The following is a 23,201-nucleotide window of genomic DNA, read 5'->3' on the forward strand; positions in this document are numbered from 1 at the left end:
GCCCCAAGACAGAGCGCTACTCCTGGCAGTGTGTCAATCAGAGCGTCCTGTGCAGTGAGTCCCCAGCAGCACCATGCCATCCACCCCGAGTATCCCCTGGGCATCCTGGCATAGCCAGATGACTTCCGTGCCCCTGTTGCAATAACCACTGCTTCCAAGTCTCTATAGACCACCCCTTGGGTATATCTAATGTAAGTGATATTTATTTTATTTATTTCTTGAGTCAGAGTCTCGCTCTGTCACCCAGGCTAGTGTGCTGATGTGATCTTGGCTCACTACAACCTCTGCCTCCTGGGTTCAAGCGATTCTCATGCCTCAGCCTCCCAAGTGGCTGGGACTACAGGCATGCACCATCACGCCCAGCTAATTTTTGTATGTTTTTCAGTAGAGGTGGGGTTTCACCAAGTTGGCCGGGCTGGTCTCAAACTCCCCACCTCAAGTGCTCTGCCCGCCTTGGCCTCCCAAAGTGCTGGGATTACAGGCATGAGTCGTGGTGTCTGGCCCTAATGTGAGTGATCTTTAACAATGAGGACTTGAAAAAGAAAACCCTGAAGAAACCTACTTCTTTGATATCTGGACGACAAGGAAGAAGATAGAAATGGCATCAGATAATAAACAGTGTAAATGTTTATCAGAAAGGGGCTGGTGGTCGGGACCAGTAGGAGGATCGCTTGAGTCCAGGAGTGCATCTCTACAAAAAAGTTAAAGGATTTTTTAACATTGGCCAGGTGTGGTGGCACACATCTGTGATCCCAGCTACTTGGGAGGCTGAGGAAGGAGGATTGCTTGAAGCCCAGGAGGTTGAGGCTGCAGTGAGCTGTGATCGAGCCACTGCACTCCTGCCTGGGTGACAGAGCAAAACCCAGTCTCAAAAAAAAAAATAATAATAATAATATTTTACATAACCAAACACTTCTAAAGATTAAAAAAAAAACCCTACAATTAATTAAAAACCTCAGGTCCCTCAGGCAATCATACCAGATATTGAAACAAAGCAATAACATAAGGACTGCAGTATTTATTTTATTTTTATATTATTTATTTATTCTTTGTTAGTTTGTTTTTGGAGTGTGGGTTTTGTTTTATTTTTTGATTTTTTTCTTTTTTTCGACCCACGGATTTATTCTTATTGCCCAGGCTTGAGTGCAATGGCGTGTTCTCAGCTTACTCAACCTCCGCCTCTTGGGGTTCAGTGATTGTTCCACCTCATCCACCCTCCACCTCTTGGGTTTGGGTGGTTTTTCCGCCTCGGCCTCCTGAGTAGCTAAGGGAGGAGTCTTGAGATTATCATCCACTGAGGCTGGAAGAGGAGAGGGTGGAAGAGGGATAAGGAGACACTCGTTCAGATTATCATCCACTGAGGGTGGAAGAGGAGAGGGTGGAAGAGGGATAAGGAGACACTCGTTCAGATTATCATCCACTGAGGGTGGAAGAGGAGAGGGTGGAAGAGGAGCAAGAGGACACTCCTTGATATTATCATCCACTGAGGGTGGAAGGGGACGAAGGAGACATTCGGGAGGTGTCTTGAGGCTCAGGGAGTTATCCGTTATAGAACGTTGTTGAGTTGGAGGAGGTGGCTGGTGGCCCATCCTGTTTTTTAAAGTTTCAGCTGTGAGGTAGGGCCAGTAGGGCAATCCTGAAGAATGACGATGCTCCACTGCCGCCATTCTGACCTGTAGGGCCGAAGAAGGGAATGTTTTCACACATATTCATTTGATGGACAAAATTACCGCCACCAACAGGGTCTGCATCTTCTGTTGCTGGTGATAGATTTTTGCACCTTTCCATCCTCCAGGTTTCAAAATAGCAGTATCAGTGTCATAATATCACCCTTCCACTGAGTACTGCCGACAGCTGGGGAGTAAAGAAAAGTCATTGGGACACACTGTTGTCTCCACATGCCACTGTGTCTGTCTGCAAACGTAGGCAGGCTGGGGTCCTGCCCCAGGGAAGACAGAGTCATAACAGAGTAATAAAGAAGCATGTTTGAGACACAGGAGTGTCTATGTCCATCCTCATTCCTCCCTCACAGCCATCACCAGAGCATGTTTCTTGCACCAGGTCAACAGACAGTAAGAGAGGCATGAAAAGCCCATTGTCCACACATGTTGCAGCTTCCTTTTGGAGAATGTTTTCCAGGCCTTTTATGTTCTGTCTCTGATTCTCAGAACTCTGCAAGGTCAGTGTGACCACCCTGCTCCAAATCTAAGAAAACAGAGGTTTCCAGAGGAACGAGAAATTGTGCCCAGGGTCACACAGCTTGCAAGAGGCAGAGTGGAAGTTGATTCCAGCTCTGCCTGCAGGACCCTCTCACTTCCCCTCTGTTTCCCTTCTTGACAAAGGATCTTCTTCACTCTGGAGGTGCCACCCATGAGAACAAAGAGCTCTGGAGAGATGTGGATTCCTGAAGAGCTGCAGGGGAACTGGGAGAGGGTTTTCTGACAGAACAATCTTACCTCAAGAAGTCAGTTAGGCATGGCTGTAATATTTCTTTTCACTCCCAGGTAATACCAAATTGTAAGTGCACTAGGACATAAAGAATACTTTTGTCCATGGAAAAATGAGGTGGGAATTCTAAACAAAGCAAGTTTTCAAACTGTGTTTCACTTCAAGTGTACAAGTCCCGTCACGTGTAATCATAGGACTCGGCAGCTTTTGAAGGTACAGAGGCCACACAAGAACCAGCTTAGCTGAGCATCATTTAAGGCCTTCATTTGGAATTGTCCCTGTGGGTAATAAGTTACATTCACTCTTCACTAATTTACAGTCAGGGCCCATTTGCTATTACAAATATGGAACCTCTGACACTTTGAATATTAGATCAGGGGCCCCACTGGGTGGGGATGAAGGTGTTTTTGCACAACATGGTTACCAACAGGGATGGGACTGTGATGCTTGTAGGCAGCCTTTCTCTCTGCCATCTCCCTCTGCAGGGCTTGAGCACAGAGCTGTAGGGAGAAAAATGTATCCATGTCCTGACCTGGCAGACTATGTTCAAAAGCAAGGAAAACAAACAAACTTACCCAGTTGCAAAGAGGCTTTCTTGCAGAAGGGGGGATCTGAAAAAGCCAACACATGAGAAATTGAATGTTGAGAGAGTCTAAGAGCCGTGGCATCATCTGCATCAGCACTGAACTATCCTGCAACTGCGGGGAGGAAGCTCCTTACTTTGCATTTGTGGTAGTCCTCTGCCCGCCGCCGCAACTCTTGTGCACGTTGAAACATTTTCCTATGGATTACAATCACTTTCATCAGATAAAGCACCACTTTCAGGATGATTTTAAATAATCTGCCATATTTCTGTTATCCTCACAACTGTACCCTTACACAATCTATCTCTACCTAGAAAATGTATTTCAGATGGCTATAAGAGTACAGTCTGAGCCGGTCGCGGTGGCTGACGCCTGTAGTCCCAGCACTCTGGGAGGGCGAGGCGGATGGATCACGAGGTCAGGAGATTGAGACCATCCTGGCTAATACGGTGAAACCCCGTCTCTACTAAAAATACCAAAGATTAGCCGGGCGTGGTGGCAGGCACCTGTAATCCCAGCTACTCGGGAGGCTGAGGCAGGGGAATCACTTGAACCTGGGAGGCGGAGGTTGCAGTGAGCCAAGATCACGTCATTGCACTCCAGCCTGGGTGACACAGCCAGACTCCATCTCAGAAAAACAAAAACAAAAAAACTGTACGGTCTGATCCAAACTGTTGCTATATTGATTCCTCCTCTTGCTTACTGCCTGCTGACTTCTGAGATGATAGTTTCCTTCCCCATTCTCAGTATATCCCTAATTCATCCTTCATTGAGCATCTTTTATCATAAAGCTGTATTCTCTTTGTATTAATATCCTTACCGTGTTTCACAGGGCAGAAACAGCTGGGCTTATAAACAGGCATAGTCCTTTTGAAGGATGTGGTTGATCCTACAACAACACACTTTCCTAAGGATGACAACAACTCACCCCACCCCTAGAATGGCTGGTATGAACCGAGTTTCCACACAGTCTAGCTGGCAATGGGGTCAGGAGACGTTTTGCTACTTCACATCTTTTGGTCACTGGTAAATATTAAGGTACTTTGTTTTCTGTTTTGTGAACTCTCTCTCTCTCTCACGATATGTCTTCTGACCATTTGTTTCTATTTCTGCATTTACTGGGTCTAAACACTGTACAAAGGTTAAAAACAACACTCCAATGGGCGTTTCCCAAGAGGGTGGGGTTCAGTTTCTGAACTCACTTGTAGGTGTGTATTTCTTTCATATCCAATTTCCCATTTTCCTCTGCCTCTGATACCTGCCTCTCCTTTTCTGCATGCTCACATTCTTTCATGCTTAGTTTCCTCAGATTAGAAGGGAGAGAAATGCACACACATGATCCACCAGCCCGTGTGGGATTCCCTCTGCCCTTCTGGCATCTGAAGGCTGTGATTCAAAGATCCCCCCTGCAACCTTCCCAGAAATGAACCAACTGATTCTCACAACCAAAGGGAGAATTGACACCTCCCATTGAGGGACAAAAAAAAGTCACACTCTGGCCTGCTGGCAAGTCACCTGTCATTTCCAGCTCATCTTCATACTTCCATAGTTAGTCCTATTCTTTAGTAAATATAAAGACTATTAAAAGCTTCTATGAGGTGCACTATGTGTGTCTCTGGGGTCAGTCTTGTGCTTGACACAGTGAAAGCTCATTTTAGTTCAGTGTGAAAAACCAGACCTCACCAATTCATCACAACTAACTCCATCGGAAGCAGAGGATTGCTCCTCATCTGACTCCTCCTGTGTGAGACCTGATTCTCAGTCAGAGGCTGATGCCGGAACTGAGACCATCAGCCATAGAGAGATCCTTCCAGAATATGGTGTCATTAACCCCGCAGTTCACTACTGCACTTTGCCATGATTCAGGACTGGAACTCTTGTCATCGACTTTAAAGATCCTGGTTGAGAGAAAAGGCAATCTGAATGCTGGGCGCATCTATTGAATTAGAAATGGTCGGAATGGCTCCTAAGTCAGGGTGTTATGTCCTGAAAATAGGTGACAATGGCAAAACATCCACCCTGGTGTTGACTGACTTTAACAAGGTTCAGTTCACAGAGATTGAGGGCAGAAAAAGGAAATGGCCTAAAAAGGGTAAGTTTGCTGTGTTGCCCTCACACCACTTGATTCATGGTCCTGATCCTAAGGATCTCACCTGATACTTGGTTTTATAGGAAGGATGTGTAAAATTCCCAGAATGCTAGGAAACAGGGACAAAAACACTTCAAAGAGAAAGTTAATGAACTTGTTTCTGACCACAGGGCATCCTTCAGCACATGCTGTCTGGAGTGGCCTCCAACAAGGAGTGTGTGGTGAGGTGCTGAGAATGCAATGGGAGCAGGGTCCTGTCCCCACGCTAAAGAAGCTCACAGTTTAATGCAAATGAGAAGCCAGTGAGGACATCACTACTCCTGCTGTGCACTTGGGAACTAGAAACACAAAACCTGACTCTGGAGGGAAGCTAAGGAAGCATTCTACTCTTGAGTTGACATAAGTGCATCTGAAGCTTCTGATCTCCGATGAGAACAATGGGGGACACCAAACAGAATATAAAACTCATGATTGAATACATCAAATTGCTAACATGGCAGTAAACAGACATGAGGTGAAGATGGAGAAGAAGGAAACCCAGGACGAAAGTCAGCCTCGCATTTGGAACCCATTTCCCTGAGTTTCATTGCTGAATTCCAGAAGGAACTACTGAGATGCAAAGAAGCACAGCAGCTTTTGCACACATGCATGGGATTAGATGGAAAACAAGTGGATTGAGGGTCTGCCAATGAAAGCGACCCATACTGAAGTCCACTGGCTCTGGTTGAGACCCAGAAGAGTCATGCATCAGAATAAAGGTGGACAGAAAATACCCTGGCCTTTGTAGGGACTGAGCCTGCACCGACGACCTCAGTTGCCGCCTGTATGGAGGACCCCTGACCATCCCCCAGAAGTAGACTCCCATCTCTTCTGCAGCAAGATAACATGCTACTAGGCCTCAATTCATTGCTAAATATTTTTTAACAACTATCTCACATTTAACAAAAAAAGATCAGTCATATGGCAGCAAAATACAATGTAATATGACCAAAACATGAAAGACTGTGAAAATGAATCTGGAGGTGACCCAAGCATTGAATTCAACAATCCAGGCTGGGTGCGGTGGCTCACACTGGGAGGCTGAGGTAGGCAGATCACCTGAGGTCAGGAGTTCAAGACTAGCCTGGCCAACATGGTGAACCCCTGTCTCTACTAAAAATACAAAAATCGGGCCGGGCACGGTGGCTCACGCCTGTAATCCCAGCACATTGGGAGGCCGAGGTGTGTGGATCATGATATCAGGAGTTCTAGACCAGCTTGGCCAATATGGTGAAACCCCGCCTCTACTAAAAATACAAAAATTATCCGGGCATGGTGGCATATGCCTGTAGTCCCAGCTACTCAAGAGGCTGAAGGATAAGAATCGCTTGAACCTGGGAGGTGGAGGTTGCAGTGAGCCAAGATCATGCCACTGCACTCTAGCCTGGGTGACAGAGTGAGACTCTGTCTCAAAAAAAAAAAAAAAAAAAAATTGGCCAAATGTGCTGGCACACACCTGTAATCCAAGCTACTCCGGAAGCTGAGGCAGAATTGCTTCAAACTGGGAGCAGAGGTTGCAGTGAGCCAAGATTGCACCGTAGCACTCCAGCCTGGGCGACAGAGCGAGACTCTATCTCAAAATTTAAAAAAAAAAAAAAAAAAAAAGGCTGGCTGTGGTGGCTCACGCCTCTAATCCCAGCACTTTGGGAGGCTGAGGCAGGTGGATTACCTGAGGTCAGAAGTTCGAGACCAGCCTGGACAACATGGTGAAACCCCATCTCTAGTAAAAATACAAAAATTAGCTGGGCGTGGTGGTGGGCACCTGTAATCCCAGCTACTTGGGAGGCTGAGGCAGGAGAATTGCTTGAACCCAAAAGGCAGTGAGCCGAGATTTTGCCATTGCACTACAGCCTGGGCAACAACAGCAAAGCTCCATCTCAGGAAAAAAAAAAAAAAAAAAAGACAGAGAAAGGAAAACCAATGCCAGTACTAGCAACTCCTCTTCCCCCGAAAAAATGACAAACAAGAATGTAGGAAGGGAAAGGAATTATAAAGCTTAAACTAATGAAGCAGAAAGGACAAACTCAACTTTGAACCCACTGAATCTGCCACAAATATTGTAGAAAATATTCTCAAGGACTTTACAGTTGTCTACTTTGATTGGCACATGGTTCATACAACAGTATTTGTGTCAAGGCACATCTTACTGTTTTCTGGCGGTCTTCCTCTTTCCATTGATTTTGTCATGATGGTTGATTTTCGTTGTCACCTTCCCCTTATGGATTTTCGCTCTAAATTTTCTTTCCACATGTCTCCATGGAGTAATGACGTCTTTCAGGCCAATTTTATTTCCTGGAAAGGAAGAAACTCTTTTCTTTGTGTGCATACAAATGGACCTCAGCCCTTGGTGAGAGTGAGGAGAAGAGAAGGTGAGAAACCTGAGGGCAAGAAGCTGTTCTTTCCCTTTCCAGGGCAAACTCATTTCCACACTATGGGGACTCCAACAGAGCCATACCTTCTTGTCTACGTCGGTTGGACCTCCAGGCACTCTGCTGTACATCCGTGGATCCATCATGTCCATTTCGAGACCAGAAGATAGTCTTCAGGAAAGACACCTAGGAAATAATAATATAAGAATGACGGCTGGGCACGGTGGCTCATGCGTATAATCCTAGTACTTTGGGAGGCCAAGGCAGGTGGATCACGGGGTCAGGAGTTCAAGACCAGCCTGGCCAAGATGGTGAAACCCCATCTCTACTAAAAATACAAAAATTAGCTGGGCATGGCAGCGGGCGCCCGTAATCCGAGCTACTCGGGAGGCTGAGGCAGAGAACCGTTTGAAGCTGGGAGGCGGAGGTTGCAGTGAGCCGAGATCACACCACTGCACTCCAGCCTGAGCGACAGAATGAGACTCTGTCACACACACACACACACACACACACACACACACACACACACAAGAATGACATGAGGCTGGCACGGTGGCTCACTCCTGTAATCCCAGCACTTTGGGAGGCCGAGGCAGGCGGATCACCTGAGGTCGGGAGTTTGAGACCAGCCTCACCAACATGGAGAAACGCTGTCTCTGCTAAAAATACAAAATTAGCCAGGCATGGTGGTGCATGCCTGTAATCCCAGCTATTCGGGAGGCTGAGGCAGGAGAATCACTTGAACCCAGCAGGAAAAGGTTGTGGTGAGCTGAGATTGTGCCATTGCACTCCAACCTGGGCAACAAAATTGAAACGCTGTCTCAAAAAAAAAAAAAAAAGGCCAGGTGCGGTAGCTCACGCCTGTAATCCCAGCACTTTGGGAGGCTGAGGCGCGTGAATCACAAGGTCAAGAGATGGAGACCATCCTGGGGAACATGGTGAAACCCCGTCTCTACTAAAAATACAAAAATTAGCTGAGCATGGTGATGCACGCCTGTAGTCCCAGCTACTCGGGTGGCTGAGGCAAGAGAACTGCTTGAACTCAGGAGGCAGAGGTTGCAGTGAGCCAAGATCCCACCACTGCACTGCAGCCTGGTGACAGAGTGAGACTCCATCTCAAAAAAAAAAAAAAAAAAAAAAAAAATGACATGAATATACTTCACACAACGGAACTGTACACTTCAACACGGTTAGATGGTAATTATCATCTTATAAGTATTTTACCACAGGTTAACATGTTTCACAACTTGAAAAGGAAGTAATTACCTTCAGCTCTCTGAGTTCTAGAATTTGTAACATTTCACCCCCTGCTCCTTCCTGATCTGCACTGGAGCATCTTCCTTCTGTCCCTGCTCTACTCAGAGTTCACTTTCCCTTCCCTCACATCAGCTTCATTGAGGCTGGTTTGAACTTAACGCAAAACATTCTCACTAATGACTGAATTCCCACCAAGATTTCCATATTATCACAGTATGCTTTTAATCTTCTAAGATATTAAATATTTGTTCTCATCATAGCGAAAATGCAATGCAAATCCCATCTCAGATGTGGGTCAGATACCTATGAATCTCCTGAGGTAGTCATTGAAATGACTTTTTTCTTGAGATGGAGTGTCACTCTCAACCATGCTGAAGTGCAGTGGCGCTACCTTGGCTCACGGCAACCTCCACCTCCCAGATTCCAGCGATTCTTGTGCCTCGGCCTCCCAAGTAGCTGGGATTACAGGTGCCTGCTACCATGCCTGGCTAATTTTTGTCTTTTCAGTAGAGATGGGGTTTCACCATGTTGGCCCATCTGGTCTTGAACTCCTGACCTCAAGTGCTCCACCTGCCTCAGCCTCCCAAAGTGCTGGGATTACAGGCATGAGCCACCACACCTGGCCTGAAATAATATCTTTCAAATTCTTTGTAGAATTTGTTTTTTCCTGATTTCTGCACATAGGATCAAAAAAAAAAATCATGTACTAGGATTTCAAGAGAAGCAATGGGCAATCTAAAAAGATGAAAAGAGCAACCACGTCAATCCCACAGCTACTGCTAGATTTCATAGGAAAGGTAGCTGGCCCAGTTTGGAGCTAGGAGAAATGTCAAACACATGAAGAAATGACAAGCAAAGAAATGCCATCACGCATGAATGCTTCATGGCACCCATGATGTCCCTGCTTAGGAGGTAATGGTATAGATGACTAGATGACAAGGACAAAGATGAGAGGTGCGAAGACGTCCAAGTCCAACAGCTCAACTGAACTTTCCTAAATGGAATTGTTAAAAAGTGGTAAATTTAAAAACTTCCCCTGACCCACGTGGTGGCTCACGCTTGTAATCCCAGCACTTTGGGAGGCTGAGGCGGGTGGATCATTTGAGGTTGGGTTTTGAGACTAGCCTGGCCAACATGGTAAAACCCCGACTCTACTAGAAATACAAAAATTAGCTGGGCATGGTGGTGGGCACCTGTAATCCCAGCTACTTGAGAGGCTGAGGCAGGGGAATCGCTTGAAGCCAGGAGGTGGAGGTTGCAGTGAGCCGAGATCACACCATTATACTCCAGCCTGGGCAACAGAGGGAGACTCGTCTCGGGGGTCAGAAAAGGAAAAAAAAAAAAAAAAAAAAAAAAAACTTCCTCCAATTTATACCGAAAATTCTCTGTTCAGGACTAAGTGGCATAGAGAATGTTAAATGTGCCTAGATATCTTCATAACTCATATATTTTCTGCTTTCTACATATCTTGAAAGGCAGTGCCAAATGACGTGTAATTATCTAGGTGGTTAAACTGAAACATACTTCCTCTTCCCTTGAATATAAAAAAGCATTGTGGTATTAGTACTTTTATCTTGGATCATTGTTCCGAAGGAGGTTCAGCCCCCAGACGACCACATTTTTACTGTCATGAATGGCAAGACAAAATGTAGAGCTCAACTTACCCAAAGGAAAAAAGGCTCAAAAGACAAATTATGGCACAACTTAGCAGCCAAATTCTTACCAAGTACAGACTTTTGACATACTGATCTCTCTCCAGTTGCAAGTGGGAACATGCATTTTGAATGATGTCATTCAAAACTACCCTGCCCAGACACACTTTTCATTGATTCTCTTGGAGGGCAGTTCTAAGAGATTCTCTGGGGCTTTCTCTGCATCATGAGATGCAGTGCAGTTCTGCCCTTCACCTTCCGGCAGTTTGTCACCTCGTCCCTATGACCTCAGAGGAACTTTGTCTCAGGCCAATTGTTTGTTCCTTGGCCTCTTTCATTTCCCCTAAAAATCATTTGCTGCCCCTCTAAACTGGCCTACATCTCCATCTATCTCCCTCTCCCCTCAGAAGAGTGTGCTCTTTAAGCATCAACCATCTGGCCCTTCTAGCAGTCTCATTTTTCAGCTGGTTCCCATGTTTATGCCTGTTCTAGGTTTTTCTTTTCCTGTTAAGCTGTCTGTTGTCAGCTCATTTCTGCAGTGAATCTTCAGAGAGGAGATTGGAAGCTTTCCTTCCACCCATACGATAGAACTATAAAGCAGAAGAGTTTAGAAAGAATTTCCTATTTAAGTGACGAAACCTCATACTCCATTTGTGATAAATAGCACAAAGGTTAAAAAAAACTTATTTTTGACCAAAAGCTCTGTTGACATTCTATTAAACAAACACCGACCTATTTAATTTTCATAATGTAAATGGCAGACATTTTCATAATTCTTATGCTAATAAATCATTTCCCTGGTTGTTTGGGTAAAACCACATATTCATAATGAAGTCCAGAAATGTGAATTGTTTTATATAATTTATTCTTATTTGTGATTACAAGTATACCTCTACAGAAAGTTAGTATACTCACACAAAGGTAATTTGTGCAGAAGAGAATGGTAAATGTGTAAGGTCTCAGAAACTCAATAATGATAATTATCAAATTATCCAATTTTTGTGGAGATGGGGTTTTGCCATGTTGGCCAGGGTGGTCTCGAACTCCTCCACAAAAGTCAGTCTCACGATGACGATAGACAGCCAGAGTATTGATAACCTGGAATAATAATAGTTGAAATAATGAAAAGGTCAATGACACCGACAATATTTCACTCAGAAAGAATCATCCTTAGAAACCGTCAACCTCCTCCAAAAGGTAACCACATCCCTCAGATATCACCGTGGGATTCCACTGCTACAAAAAAGAACAGAAGTTACAAGTCTCATGTTTTTCAGATGGCTGGTAGTGTTTTTAGGCATTGCAAATGTGGGGTGCTGTCTTTCTTGGTATAAAGCAGGGATATCCAATCTTTTGACTTCCCTGCCTATATTAAAAGAAGCAAAGTTGTCTTGAGCCACACATAACATACACTAACACTAACAATAGCTGATGATCTAAAAAAAAAATTCTTTTTTTTTTTTTTTTGGAGACAGAGTTCCGCTCCACTCAGTCGCCCAGGCTGGAGTGCAGTGGTGCAATCTCGGCTCACTGCAACCTCCAGCTCCTGGGCTCAAGCCATTCTCCTCCCTCAGCCTCCCGAGTAGCTGAGATGACAGGTCTCTGCCACCATGCCCGACTAATTTTTGTATTTTTAGTAGAGATGAGGTTTCACCATGTTGGCCAGTCTGGCCTTGAACTCCTGACAGGCGATCTGCCTGCCTCGGCCTCCCAAAGTGCTGGGATTACAGGTGTGAGCCACCGTGCCCAGCCATTTGTTTTTGTTTTTGTTTTGGTGTTTTGTTTTTGAGATGGGGTCTCACTCTGTCACCCAGGCTGGAGTGCAGTGGCGTGCTCTCGGCTCACTGCAACCTCTGCCTCTCAGGTTCAAGTGATTCTCCTGCCTCAGCCTCCTGAGTAGCTGGGAGTACAGGTGCCTGACAATGTACTCAGCAAATTTTTGTATTTTTTGTGGAGATGGGGTTTTGCCATGTTGGCCAGGGTGGTCTCGAACTCCTGACCTCAGGTAATCTGCCCGCCTCAGCCTCCCAAAGTGCTGGGATTACAGGCATGAGCCACTGTACCTGGCCAAAATCTCCTAATGTTTTAAGAAAGTTTACAAATTTGTGTTGAACTGCATTCAAAACTGTCCTGGGCCACATGCAGCCCGTCACTCATGGCTAAGACAAGCTAAGTATATATAAAGTAATTATCTTTTCTTTTTGTTTGGAGACAAAGTCTTGCTCTGTCACCCAGGCTAGATTGCAGTGGCATGATCTCAGCTCACTGCAACCTCCGCCTCCCGGGTTCAAGCGATTCTCCTGCCTCAGCTACTGAGTAACTGGGATTACAGGCGCCTGCCACCGCACTCGGCTAATTTTTGTATTTTTAGTACAAACAGGGTTTCACCATCTTGGCCAGGCTGGTCTCCAACTCCTGACTTCATGATCCACCTGCCTCGGCCTCCCAAAGTGCTGGGAATACAGGTGTGAGCCACTGCACCTGGCCAGTAGTTATCTTTTCTTTAAAGTTATTTACTTGTTTTTTAAATTGATGCATAACATTGGATGCATTTATTATATATCACATGGTAAAAGAATCCCTCTAAATAATACTTCTCTCTTGGATTATATGAATCTTTGTCATTTAAAGCTCAGCATAAGTAAAAAAAAAAAAAAATACAATGAAGAGATTACTTCATTCACAAATAAGTATCAAATTTTGGTGCTTAAAAATTAACAAGGTGGGCCGGGCGTGGTGGCTCACGCCTGCAATCCCAGCACTTTGGGAAGCCGAGGTGGGTGGACCATGAGATCAGGAGATTGAGACCATCCTAGCTAACACGGTGAAACCCATCTCTACTAAAATTACAAAAAATTAGCCGGGCATGGTGGCACGCGCCTATAGTTCCAGCTACTTGGGAGGCTGAGGCAGAAGAATCACTTGAACCCGGGAGGCAGAGGTTGCAGTGAGCCGAGATCGCACCACTGCACTTCAGCCTGGGTGACAGAGCGAGACTCTGTCTCAAAAAAAAATTACCAAGGCGGAGATCATGAAAATGGCATGAATAGTGTGGGATTTCTCTAAGATTGTTGATATTAATTCCATTAGACTCTTATGTGAGTGAAGATGAAGACTTCCCCTGAGTAAGTTCAGACAGCTTGTGATAACATTTCTACATCGATTCCTCAGGATTTAACTATATATTCTTGAAAACATCTCAATTTTAAATGTTTCTTTCAAGATGGTGAATTAAACAGAGATAGCCCTTCATCAGGTTGAACTCAGCATATGCTGAGTCTGAAATGGAAATGATGGAGTTAGAGAACCATACAACAATGGTAATGATTTCAGAAACATGGTGTTGAGCAGAACAAAGCAGACACAAAAGAGTACCTATGGCATGGCATGCATCTGTATACGCGAAATTCCAGAATAAGCAAGCTAACCTATGATAAGAAAGAGACTGGCTGGGAAGAGTGAGAGTTCACTTTCTGGGGTGACATAATAGTGTAGATCTTGGCTGGGCACGGTGGTTCACGCCTGTAATCCCAACGCTTTGGGAGGCTGAGGCGGGCGGATCACCTGAGGTCGGGAGTTCAAAACCAGCCTGACCAACATGGAGAAACCCTATCTCTACTAAAAATACAAAATTAGCTGGGAGTGGTGGCACATGTCTGTAATCCCAGCCACTCGGGAGGCTGAGGCAGGAGAATCGCTCGAACCTGGGAAGCAGAGGTTGCGGTGAGCTGATATTGCCCCATTGCACTCCAGCCTGGGCAACAAGGGAGGAACTGTCTCAAAAAAATAAATGAATAAATAAAATAATGTAGATCTTGAAAGGGGGTTGGTTTATGCTGGTGTATGTACTTTCCAAAGTTAGTAAACTTACACTTAAGGTTATATATTTTGGCCAGGCGCGGTGGCTCACGCCCGTAATCCCAGCACTGGGAGGCCGAGGCAGGCAGATCACGAGGTCAAGAGATGGAGACCATCCTGGCGAACATGGTGAAACCCCATCTCTACTAAAAATACAAAAATTAGCCAGGCGTTGTAATCTGAGCTACTCAGGAGGCTGAGGCAGGACAATTGCTTGAACCCCGGAAGCGGAGGTTGCAGTGAGCCGAGATCTTGCCACTGCACTCCAGCCTGGGCGACAGAGTGAGACTCTGTCTAAAAAAAAAAAAAAAAAAGTCATCAAACCAGATGACACAAATCAAATGACATTTCACTTTGTTTTGGTCCATTTTGTTTGTTAGAGACAAGAGTGCAGCGGGGCCATCTCGGCTCACTGCAACGTCCAGCTCCTGGGCCCAAGCGATCCTCCCACCTCAGCCTCTCCAGTAACTGGGATAACAGGTACGCACCACCAGGCCCAACTAATCTTTTTTGGAATTTTTTGTAGAGATGGGGTTTCGCTATGATGCCCTGGCTACTCTTCAACTCCTGGACTCGAGTGATCTGCCCACCTCGGCCCCCTAAAGTGCTGGGATTACAGGCCTGAGCTGTGTAATTTCATGCCGCGTGACACAGCCCAGTAAAAAGGAAGAAACCCCGCGGGTCCAGCGTCTACTCACAGGGGTGGGATGATGGCTGATAAATCCCAGCAGGAGCCAAAAGAGGAGCCACCACCGCAGCCGCATGTCCTGGTCCTTTCAGGGCGCCCTGAGGCGGCCAGGACAGAGGTGGAGGTGGCTTAGGGCAGGGGGGAGGGAAGGGGACGGGGACCGGGGCCGGATCTGAGTTGGGGAGGGGGAGGGGAGGGGGAGAGGAAGGGGAGGGGAAGGGGGGAAGTAAGGGAAGGGAAAGGAGGAGAAGGGGGCTGTTGGGCACCTGGAGGAGGTGGAGGAGGAGGAGGAGGAGAAGAAGAAAGGGGTCTGGGAAAGGATCCGGTTCAAATTAAGTTCTCAAGCGCTGGTGGAAGGTTTAGCTACAGGTCACGGAGAAGATCAGGGAAGCAACAGGACACGCGGGGCAAGGGAGCGTGAGGCTTAGGAGCAATTAGAGGGAGACAAAAAGGTTCTGCTATCCACCAAACCTTCTTCGGTCTGGGCCCTCCCTTGGCAACCCTGGGGCTTTATACTCCCTCTCCACCAATCCCTGATGACCCCGGTGGTGCCTCACAATGGACAACGCCAAGTAGCGCCCGCATCATTCCAATGACCCCTCCCCCATCTCAGTCTCCCACACTCCTCGCAAGGACAGGTCCTCTCTGGAACCTTCACAAACCTGATTTCTGGTCCTCCCCAACCAGCTCCCTGTCCCTGCTTCTGGGCGCTCCTTCCTTCCTGAGCTCCCAGGGCTCCTCAAGGTCACTTTTGGTGACAAAACATAAAAAACAAATGATGGCAGGATGGCAGGAAGAACCTCATACCCAAGCAGGGTGCCAGGTTTTACAGCCTCCGCTCAGCCATTCATATCCTAAGCAACAAAACATCAGCAGGATGCGGAAGGTCCCGATAGTAAACCATCTCCATCACATCCATGTAGCCATCCGTCCATCAACCTGTATCTCAGGAACAAATGTAGATACATTCATTTTAAGCATGCATGGTACATTTACAAAAATTAACCTGACTTATTTTGTTCCAGCAAATCTCAATATATTTGAGAGCAATCAAATCACACAGCATGTTTCTGATCATATAACTGTGCTAGAAGTCAATGATTAAAAGCTAATTCAAAATTATTATTTGCTTGGAAATTCAAAGTGCCCTTAGAAGACATAAACATAAGAAAGAATCCAAAATGAAACAAGATTGCCTTTCAACTCAATGATAAGATCATAACATGGCAACAAAATGTCTCCCTCTGGCCTGGGAATTCCTCTTTGTGCCACAAGGTTGTGTGATCGCAAATCACCCCTAACCCACCTAGACATTTTAACATCCGAAACCGAGTGATGATGTCCTTATCTATATCATCTTACTGCCTGTGTGTGTGGACTTTAAATTCTGAACCCAAATGAGGGGGAGAAAACCAAGTTGACTTTCATGATTGACCTCTCAGGGATGTCCAAGGAATCTGTGCATTTCAAGAAACAAAGTTCATCAGCTTCTCTCCTAAGGTATTTGCCCACAATACCCAGAGGGCTTGGCAGCATCATGTGTGATGGGTGGGGAGCTCCAAGCAGGTGGGCAGGACCCAGGGGCCTGGTGACCAGGACAGACCCCCACTGTCCATCACCTTTCCTGGCCCTGTCCTCTGCTAAACTTCCCACAGGCCTTCTGCCCGATCACACAGAGTATGCCCAAACTCTCTCAGGCCTCTGGCAGCTGAAAACCACTGCTTTAAATCCCTTTACCATTTACTATGACATAAGGTTATTGTAAACAGGAAATATTCTATTGATGCTACAAATGGAAAGCCAATGCCTTTACCATAAATAGAAAAACAACCCTAAGAAGCAAGCAAAACAAAAACAAAAGAGGGGCTGGGTGTGGTGGCTCACGCCTGTAATCCCAGCACTTTGGGAGGCCGAGGTGGGCGGATCACAAGGTCAGGAGTTCCAGACCAGCCTGGCCAATATGGTGAAACCCTGTCTCTAATAAAACACAAAAATTAGCCGGGTGTGGTGGTGGGCACCTGTAGTCCCACCTACTTGGGAGGCTGAGGCAGGAGAATAGTTTGAACCCGGGAGGCAGAGTCTGCAGTGAGCCGAGATTGCACCACTGCACTCCAGCCTAGGCGACAGAGCGAGACTCTGTCTCAAAAACAGCAACAACTACAAACAAACAAAAAACAGGGTTAACAAAAGTATGGAATTCAATTCTTTTTATATGCTGCAGCCACGTTCTGGCCCTAGATTTGGCTGGGCATGGTGGCTCACGCCTGTAATCCCAGCACTTTGGGAGGCTGAGGCAGGCGGATCACGAGGTTAGGAGTTCGAGACCAGCCTGGCCAACATGGTGAAACCCCGTCTCTACTAAAAATACAAAAATTAGCCAGGCATGGTGGCACACGCCTGTAATCCCAGCTACTCAGGAGGCTGAGGCAGGACAATCCCTTGGACCCGGGAGGCGGAGTTTGCAGTGAGCCGAGATCGTACCATTGCACTCCAGCCTGGGTGACAGAATGGAATGAGATTCTGTCTCAAAAAAAAAAAAAGCCCTAGATTTCGGTTCTGTTGGTTGTAAAAGGAGAGACCAAGTAAGTGGGGGTTGAAGTCAGATTAGAGCAACAGTGAATGGCAGAGTGTAGTATAATGTCCATGAAGGGCTGCTAGAGTCACTGTGATCATAGCCCAAGCAGAGACAGGGAAAGGAAGATGTGAGCAGAGTTTGGGGTCTCGAACAATGGAGGTTATTCGTGCAGCCCAGGAAAGGCTCCCCAAAGCCAGGATCAACCTCCCTTGCAGGCGGTCCCTCATGGAGGCATGGCCAGGCACCTTAGATTTGAGACCAGCTATGTTGCTGCTGACCAGCTGTGTGACCCTGGGCTGGTTTCCTTCCATACAATGGGAGTGCCAATGGCTGCAAGCATGCAAAGACTGTCTGAGGATAGGAGGAAGCAATCTGTTGAGCACCCGTGTACCTGAGTGTCATCACCTCCCAAGGGCATCCTTCGTTCCAGAGCTGGCACCTTGGAAGGCCCTTGGTCACTGAAGGCAGTGATGATGGTAACAGCAGTAAATCATCATTTACGGCTGATGAGGGAAGGCCAGGGGTAGGGCTCCTAGGTCCTGGATAAGAATGAGGGTCTGGGCACTCCTGGGGACAGCTGAGTGGTAGGACTCCTGGGTCCCCAGGGGGCAGGTCCATCTTCAGTGGCATTGGGCCTAGGCTGGGATGCTGAGTTATCCACTGGAGCATCAGCAGTACAGGCAGGCACAGAGGCAGTGGATCCATCGGAGGTGGCAGGTGTAGGATCATCTGGTGAGCAAGTAGAGTCACCAAGCCTGGCTGACCACTACCCCCACTATCCCCACAGACGATGCCCTGTCCCTTGCCTCATGCTCCGGCAGGGTACAGGCTCGCACCTGGGGCCTCATGGAGCATCTCTCTAAGACCTCTGTGTCCTGGTCATTGAATGGGCACTTGAGTCACCCAGGGCCATTGGAACAAAGAGGAAGAATCAGGCCCCACGATGTTTTGGGAGAGTGTTTAGCACAGGAAAATGCACAGAATACATGCACGACATGGGGGCACTGTCAGTGTGGGAGCAATAGTTTACAACCTCCAGCCCTAATCTGAGCACTCTCACCTGTGCAATCTGAAAGGAACAGGAGACTTGCAGGAAAAAGAGTGCCTGGATTTAACTTAAAGGAACTAAAATGTTGGAATTTTTACTCTTGATATCCTTCCAAATCAACTCTCTCAATGTTCCCATCCTCAGAACTATCATATGGGGTAACTGAGACAGTCAGAGATTTACTGACTCAATGTCACTCAGTTGATTCTGAGTTCACTGCTGATTACATCTGACCAAACTGCTTTTTCTGAAGTCTACTCCGTTTCATCATGCTGGTGATGATTTTGTGCAGCTCTGGGACAAACTCCACCTGGCTGAGGATAAAGCAAATCTGCGGTGACTTAGTCCTCCTGTCATTTCCCGTCAGTTCCCCACTCTCCTCCTCTGCCCCTCCACAGTCTCCCATGCAGGCTGACACCATATGACGGCCTTAATGGAGTCCACCGAGTATTTCAGGTTCTCTCCTGGGCCACTTGAAAGTGGATGTACCCATGGGATTTGCTTTGACCCAAGAGATGTGAGTGGAAGTGAAGCGTGTCACCTCGAGGCAAAAGAGTTGGGAGCCATTGAGACTGGCCACCCTCTCCTTCATCTCTTAGAGCAGCTGACAGCTCCCATATGGAGGCTGCTCCTTTATTCTCGTGGCAGGATGAGGGCATGTGGGGCACAGGGCACAGGAGAGCCATGGAGGATGTGCAGCATGGGCAGGAAAAGAGCCTTCAGTGGTGTACATTTCCATCGTTTGGGGCTGTTTCTTACCTACAGTGATACCTAGCCCATCCTAGCAGGCATGCACCATCTACCCCACACTCTGTGATGCAGACTAGCCTGCCGTCAGAACATGAACTGGTGGTCAGACACACGTAGGTTTCAGTTCCAGCTCTGCCTCTTATTGACTGTAACCTCAGGCTTAACTTTCAGTCTCTGAGCCTCAGTTTCAACTCTGTAAAATGAGGTGCCTATACCATCTCAGGTTGCAGAGAGAATTAAATGAAATATAAGTGCATGTAGAGCATTGAACCCAGGGCCTGGCACACACAGTGAGTACTCAATGTTAGCCATGTAGCTTCATGATGCATACTGATTGTCAATATTCAGATAATCCAGTAAAGTATTACCAAAAATAAAAGTAAACTTACTTGCATATGTATTCTTTCAATCTTTATTTTTAAACAGGGTAAAACTATGCATATTCTTTCATAGCCAGTGTTTTTCTCTTCATAGTATATTGTTAAAATAATTTTATCTTAGACCGGGTGCAGTGGCTCACACCTATAGTCCCAGCACTTTGGGAGGCCACGGTGGGCAGATTACGAGGTCAGGAGTTGACACGAGCCTGGTCAATATGGTGAAACCCCATCTCTACTAAGAATACAAAAATTAGCTGGGCATGATGGTGCACACCTGTAGTCCCAGCTACTCAGAAGCTGAGGCAGAGGAACTGCTTGAACCCGGGAGACGGAGGTTGCAGTGAGCCAAGATTGTGCCACTGCACTCCAGCCTGGGCGACAGAGTGTAACTCTGTCTCTCTCTATATATATATATGTGTGTATATGTGTGTGTGTGTGTGTGTGTGTGTGTGTGTGTGTATCTATATAAATCTCAAAAATAAAAGATCATTTTTGAGATTATCATTTTAAAAGACAAGATAATGTTCAACTTAATGACTAATTTAATTATTACTATTGGACTTTTTGTAGACTGCACAGAGCATTCAAAACAAATGAAGGAGAATAAAAAATATGTATTACATGTTGTAAAATAAATGTGATGTGGTTAATTCTCTTATTCAAAATTATAGAACATATATATGTACTATAGAATGTATTTCTTATTATGAGTCATGTTAAAAAGTAGTTTAGAAGCTGTTGATTTGAGTTTCCTTTTCAAATTTTGCAGGATAATTTTTTTTTTTTTTTTTGACAGAGTCTCGCTCTTTCGCACAGTCTGGAGTGCAATGGCGTGATCTCGGCCCACTAAAACCTCCACCTCCTGAATCTAAGCAATTCTCCTGTCTCAGCCTCCTGAGTAGCTGGGACTACAGGCTCACACCACCATGCCTGGCTAATTTTTGTATTTTTAGTAGGGACGAGGTTTTGCCGTATTGGTCAGGCTGGTCTCGAAGTCCTGGCCTCAGGTGATCCACCAGCCTCAGCCTCCCAAAATGCTGGGATTACAGGCATGAGTCACCATGCCCAGCCTAAACTTGGCAAGATAATAAATAACCTTTTTAAGTGTCGTTGGGCACTTGTCTGGTTGTTTTTCTTTAGGTTACCATGCCAGCAATGATTCCTTTTGAGTTTCTGACAGAAGATAGTGGTTTTCATCCAAATAAGTCAACTACTCTACCCCATCCCTAAGCCACTTGTATGGAAAGAAAAAGAGGAAGAAGCCAGTACTGTGACTGCGTAAGCTTCCCCCAGCATCACCCGCTATGAGATGTGTGGCAGCTGAGACCCGGGAACTGCTCAAGGGCACCAGGCCCCATCTGTCTGCACTCACTCACCTTCTTCAGGTACTCGCATGGGCATGTCACTGACTTTACGTGCTGCTGCAGTTCCTTGGTGAGCTGGCCCTGCTCATGGGACAGGAACTGTGGGGTCAGGACAATAGAGAGCTTCACCATTTGCAGAATGAGAACAGGGGCTCATGATGAGTGCCAACCTATTAGACAATTAAGAAAAAAAGTTTGTTGAATGAGTGGAAAAACAAGGTGATGTTTGAGTCTATAGTGGTCAAGAGCATGGGGGCTTCAGAAAAGGACAGAAGCAAGTTCAAATTCCTGTACTTTGAATTTCTACTTCATGCCATGCAAAATTACTTTACCCCTTTTAACCTCAGTTTTCTTCTGTGTGAAACAGGAACAATAGTTTCATTCGTCATTCAGTTTCTCTCAAGGTTTCACGAGATCATACCTATAAAACATCCAAGTCATTTAAATGTATCATTTCTGTCATAATTAGTGGGATCCATTTCACTATTATTGGATATACAGTTCTGTGCCTGAAACCTACAAAAAAAGAAAATGTTAAGTCTAAAAAGCATTAGTGATTTCTCATTTTTATATTACTAATTATAACCCTATTTAATCACACACGGCCTTGTCCGTGGCAGGTGCTCAATAAACACTTGTCGAATCAATGCATGTGGGCTCCGGAGCCACACTGTTTAGATTCTATTCTGCCTCCACCACTTATCAGCTGTGTGATCTGGGTAAGATAATTCACCTCTTTATGTCTGCACTTCCCTCTCCATAAACTATATATAATGAGAATCCTTAGCTCATTCAGTTGTGGTGAGGGGTGAATGATTTGGCACACAGGAAGGGCTTGTTAAACATTAGCTGTGATGATCTCCTTCCAAATCTTCATTTTCAGAGCCACAGATGAGGCCATAGTGCAACCAGGTGACCTTAGAGTGTAAGTACACATGATCGCCAGCTATGCTCTATCTCCACCATAGGTCCAAGACTGGGTAGTTCTGGCCTGGAGGTTTCTGCTGCATCTGCCTTCTCAGTGTTCACCTAAGGACTTTTGTGTTTTCCTCCTCACATCCCCACAGATGGGGTTCAGGCTGCCGGACACAGCTGGGTGATGCCAGGGCAGTGGTCACCTGTGCCAGCCCCGTGAGGTAGCTGGAGGATCATTGTTCCTTCCTTCTCAGGCTCTGGGCAGATGCCAGGGCTGGGGTGACCCATGCCCTCAAGTTTCTTGCTTTGGTGGGCCACATTTTCCCTTGGCAAAGAGGGTAAAGGTCACAGGATGCCAGAGAGCTGTGACTTCTCTGTGCCCTGGGCCCAAACTATGAAGACCTGACACACTATGCTAAAAGTCCAAGGCTGGGTGCTCCCCAGAGCTTCTTGCCTCACCGCTTCTGCTGAGGGAGGAATGAATACTATGTCCTCCCAGAGCTTTGGGAGCTTGTAGCAAGCAGCCTCCCCAGCACAAAATCTCTTGGAAACCTCTAACTGTGTCTGAAACATTAGTGCAAATGTTGCATCCTATTTCCCATATGTCCGCATGTTTTAGGAAAAAACCCTCAATTTCCTAAATATGCAAGAAAAATCGGTATTGTAGGACAATGTGACTTTTTAAAAAACGTTATTTAAAAATCTTCCCCACCTCCTTTTCTGCCCTCCAAGACAGCCAAATACTTGTTGAACATATATTATTAAATGCCTACTACATGCCAGCCATGATTCATGGTCTTGGGGACACAGCAGAGAACGAACTGACAGGATTCCTCTCTTATGTAACTCACATTCTTATATGATAATGATAAGGGTTAACATTAATTAAGCCGTCACTACGTGTTAGTCATGGTGCAGTCATTCCCACACATTATTACACTTAAACCTGCTAGCAAGCTTGCAAGGTAGTTAGTTGTTTTTCCTTTAAAAACTGAGTCTCGGAATGATGAAGCACTCTGTCCAATGTCACACAGCTAGTAAGTGTGGAGACCTTGCATCCAATCAATGCCCGTCTCATTCTAAAGGCCATGTTATGTGTTCTCCAGCCCATGGAGAATAATTTTAACACAGTCAATGAAATTTCTACACAACAATGTTCTTGTCTCAAGTCCAAGAATGCCTCCT

The 23,201-nt window shown here is 46.0% G+C and overlaps 1 protein-coding gene across 1 annotated transcript in view; it reads right to left on the reverse strand.

The window, feature by feature from the left end:
• Nucleotides 1-1,017: 1,017 nt before the first annotated feature.
• LOC117977932 (nuclear pore complex-interacting protein family member B8-like) overlaps nucleotides 1,018-23,201 on the reverse strand; it is a 49,764-nt gene continuing 27,580 nt past the window's right edge. The window contains exons 5-11 of the mRNA XM_063597427.1: nucleotides 21,114-21,522; nucleotides 11,354-11,536; nucleotides 7,616-7,715; nucleotides 7,308-7,452; nucleotides 3,169-3,229; nucleotides 3,024-3,059; nucleotides 1,018-1,673 (exon numbers count right to left, since the gene is read on the reverse strand). Of these exons, the coding sequence (XP_063453497.1) occupies nucleotides 1,083-1,673; nucleotides 3,024-3,059; nucleotides 3,169-3,229; nucleotides 7,308-7,452; nucleotides 7,616-7,715; nucleotides 11,354-11,536; nucleotides 21,114-21,233 (1,236 nt within the window). The 5' untranslated portion in view covers nucleotides 21,234-21,522 and the 3' untranslated portion in view covers nucleotides 1,018-1,082. The remainder of the gene's footprint in view (nucleotides 1,674-3,023; nucleotides 3,060-3,168; nucleotides 3,230-7,307; nucleotides 7,453-7,615; nucleotides 7,716-11,353; nucleotides 11,537-21,113; nucleotides 21,523-23,201) is intronic.

The sequence above is a fragment of the Pan paniscus genome, chromosome 18 (assembly GCF_029289425.2).
Source record: "Pan paniscus chromosome 18, NHGRI_mPanPan1-v2.0_pri, whole genome shotgun sequence".
Lineage (NCBI taxonomy): Eukaryota > Metazoa > Chordata > Mammalia > Primates > Hominidae > Pan > Pan paniscus.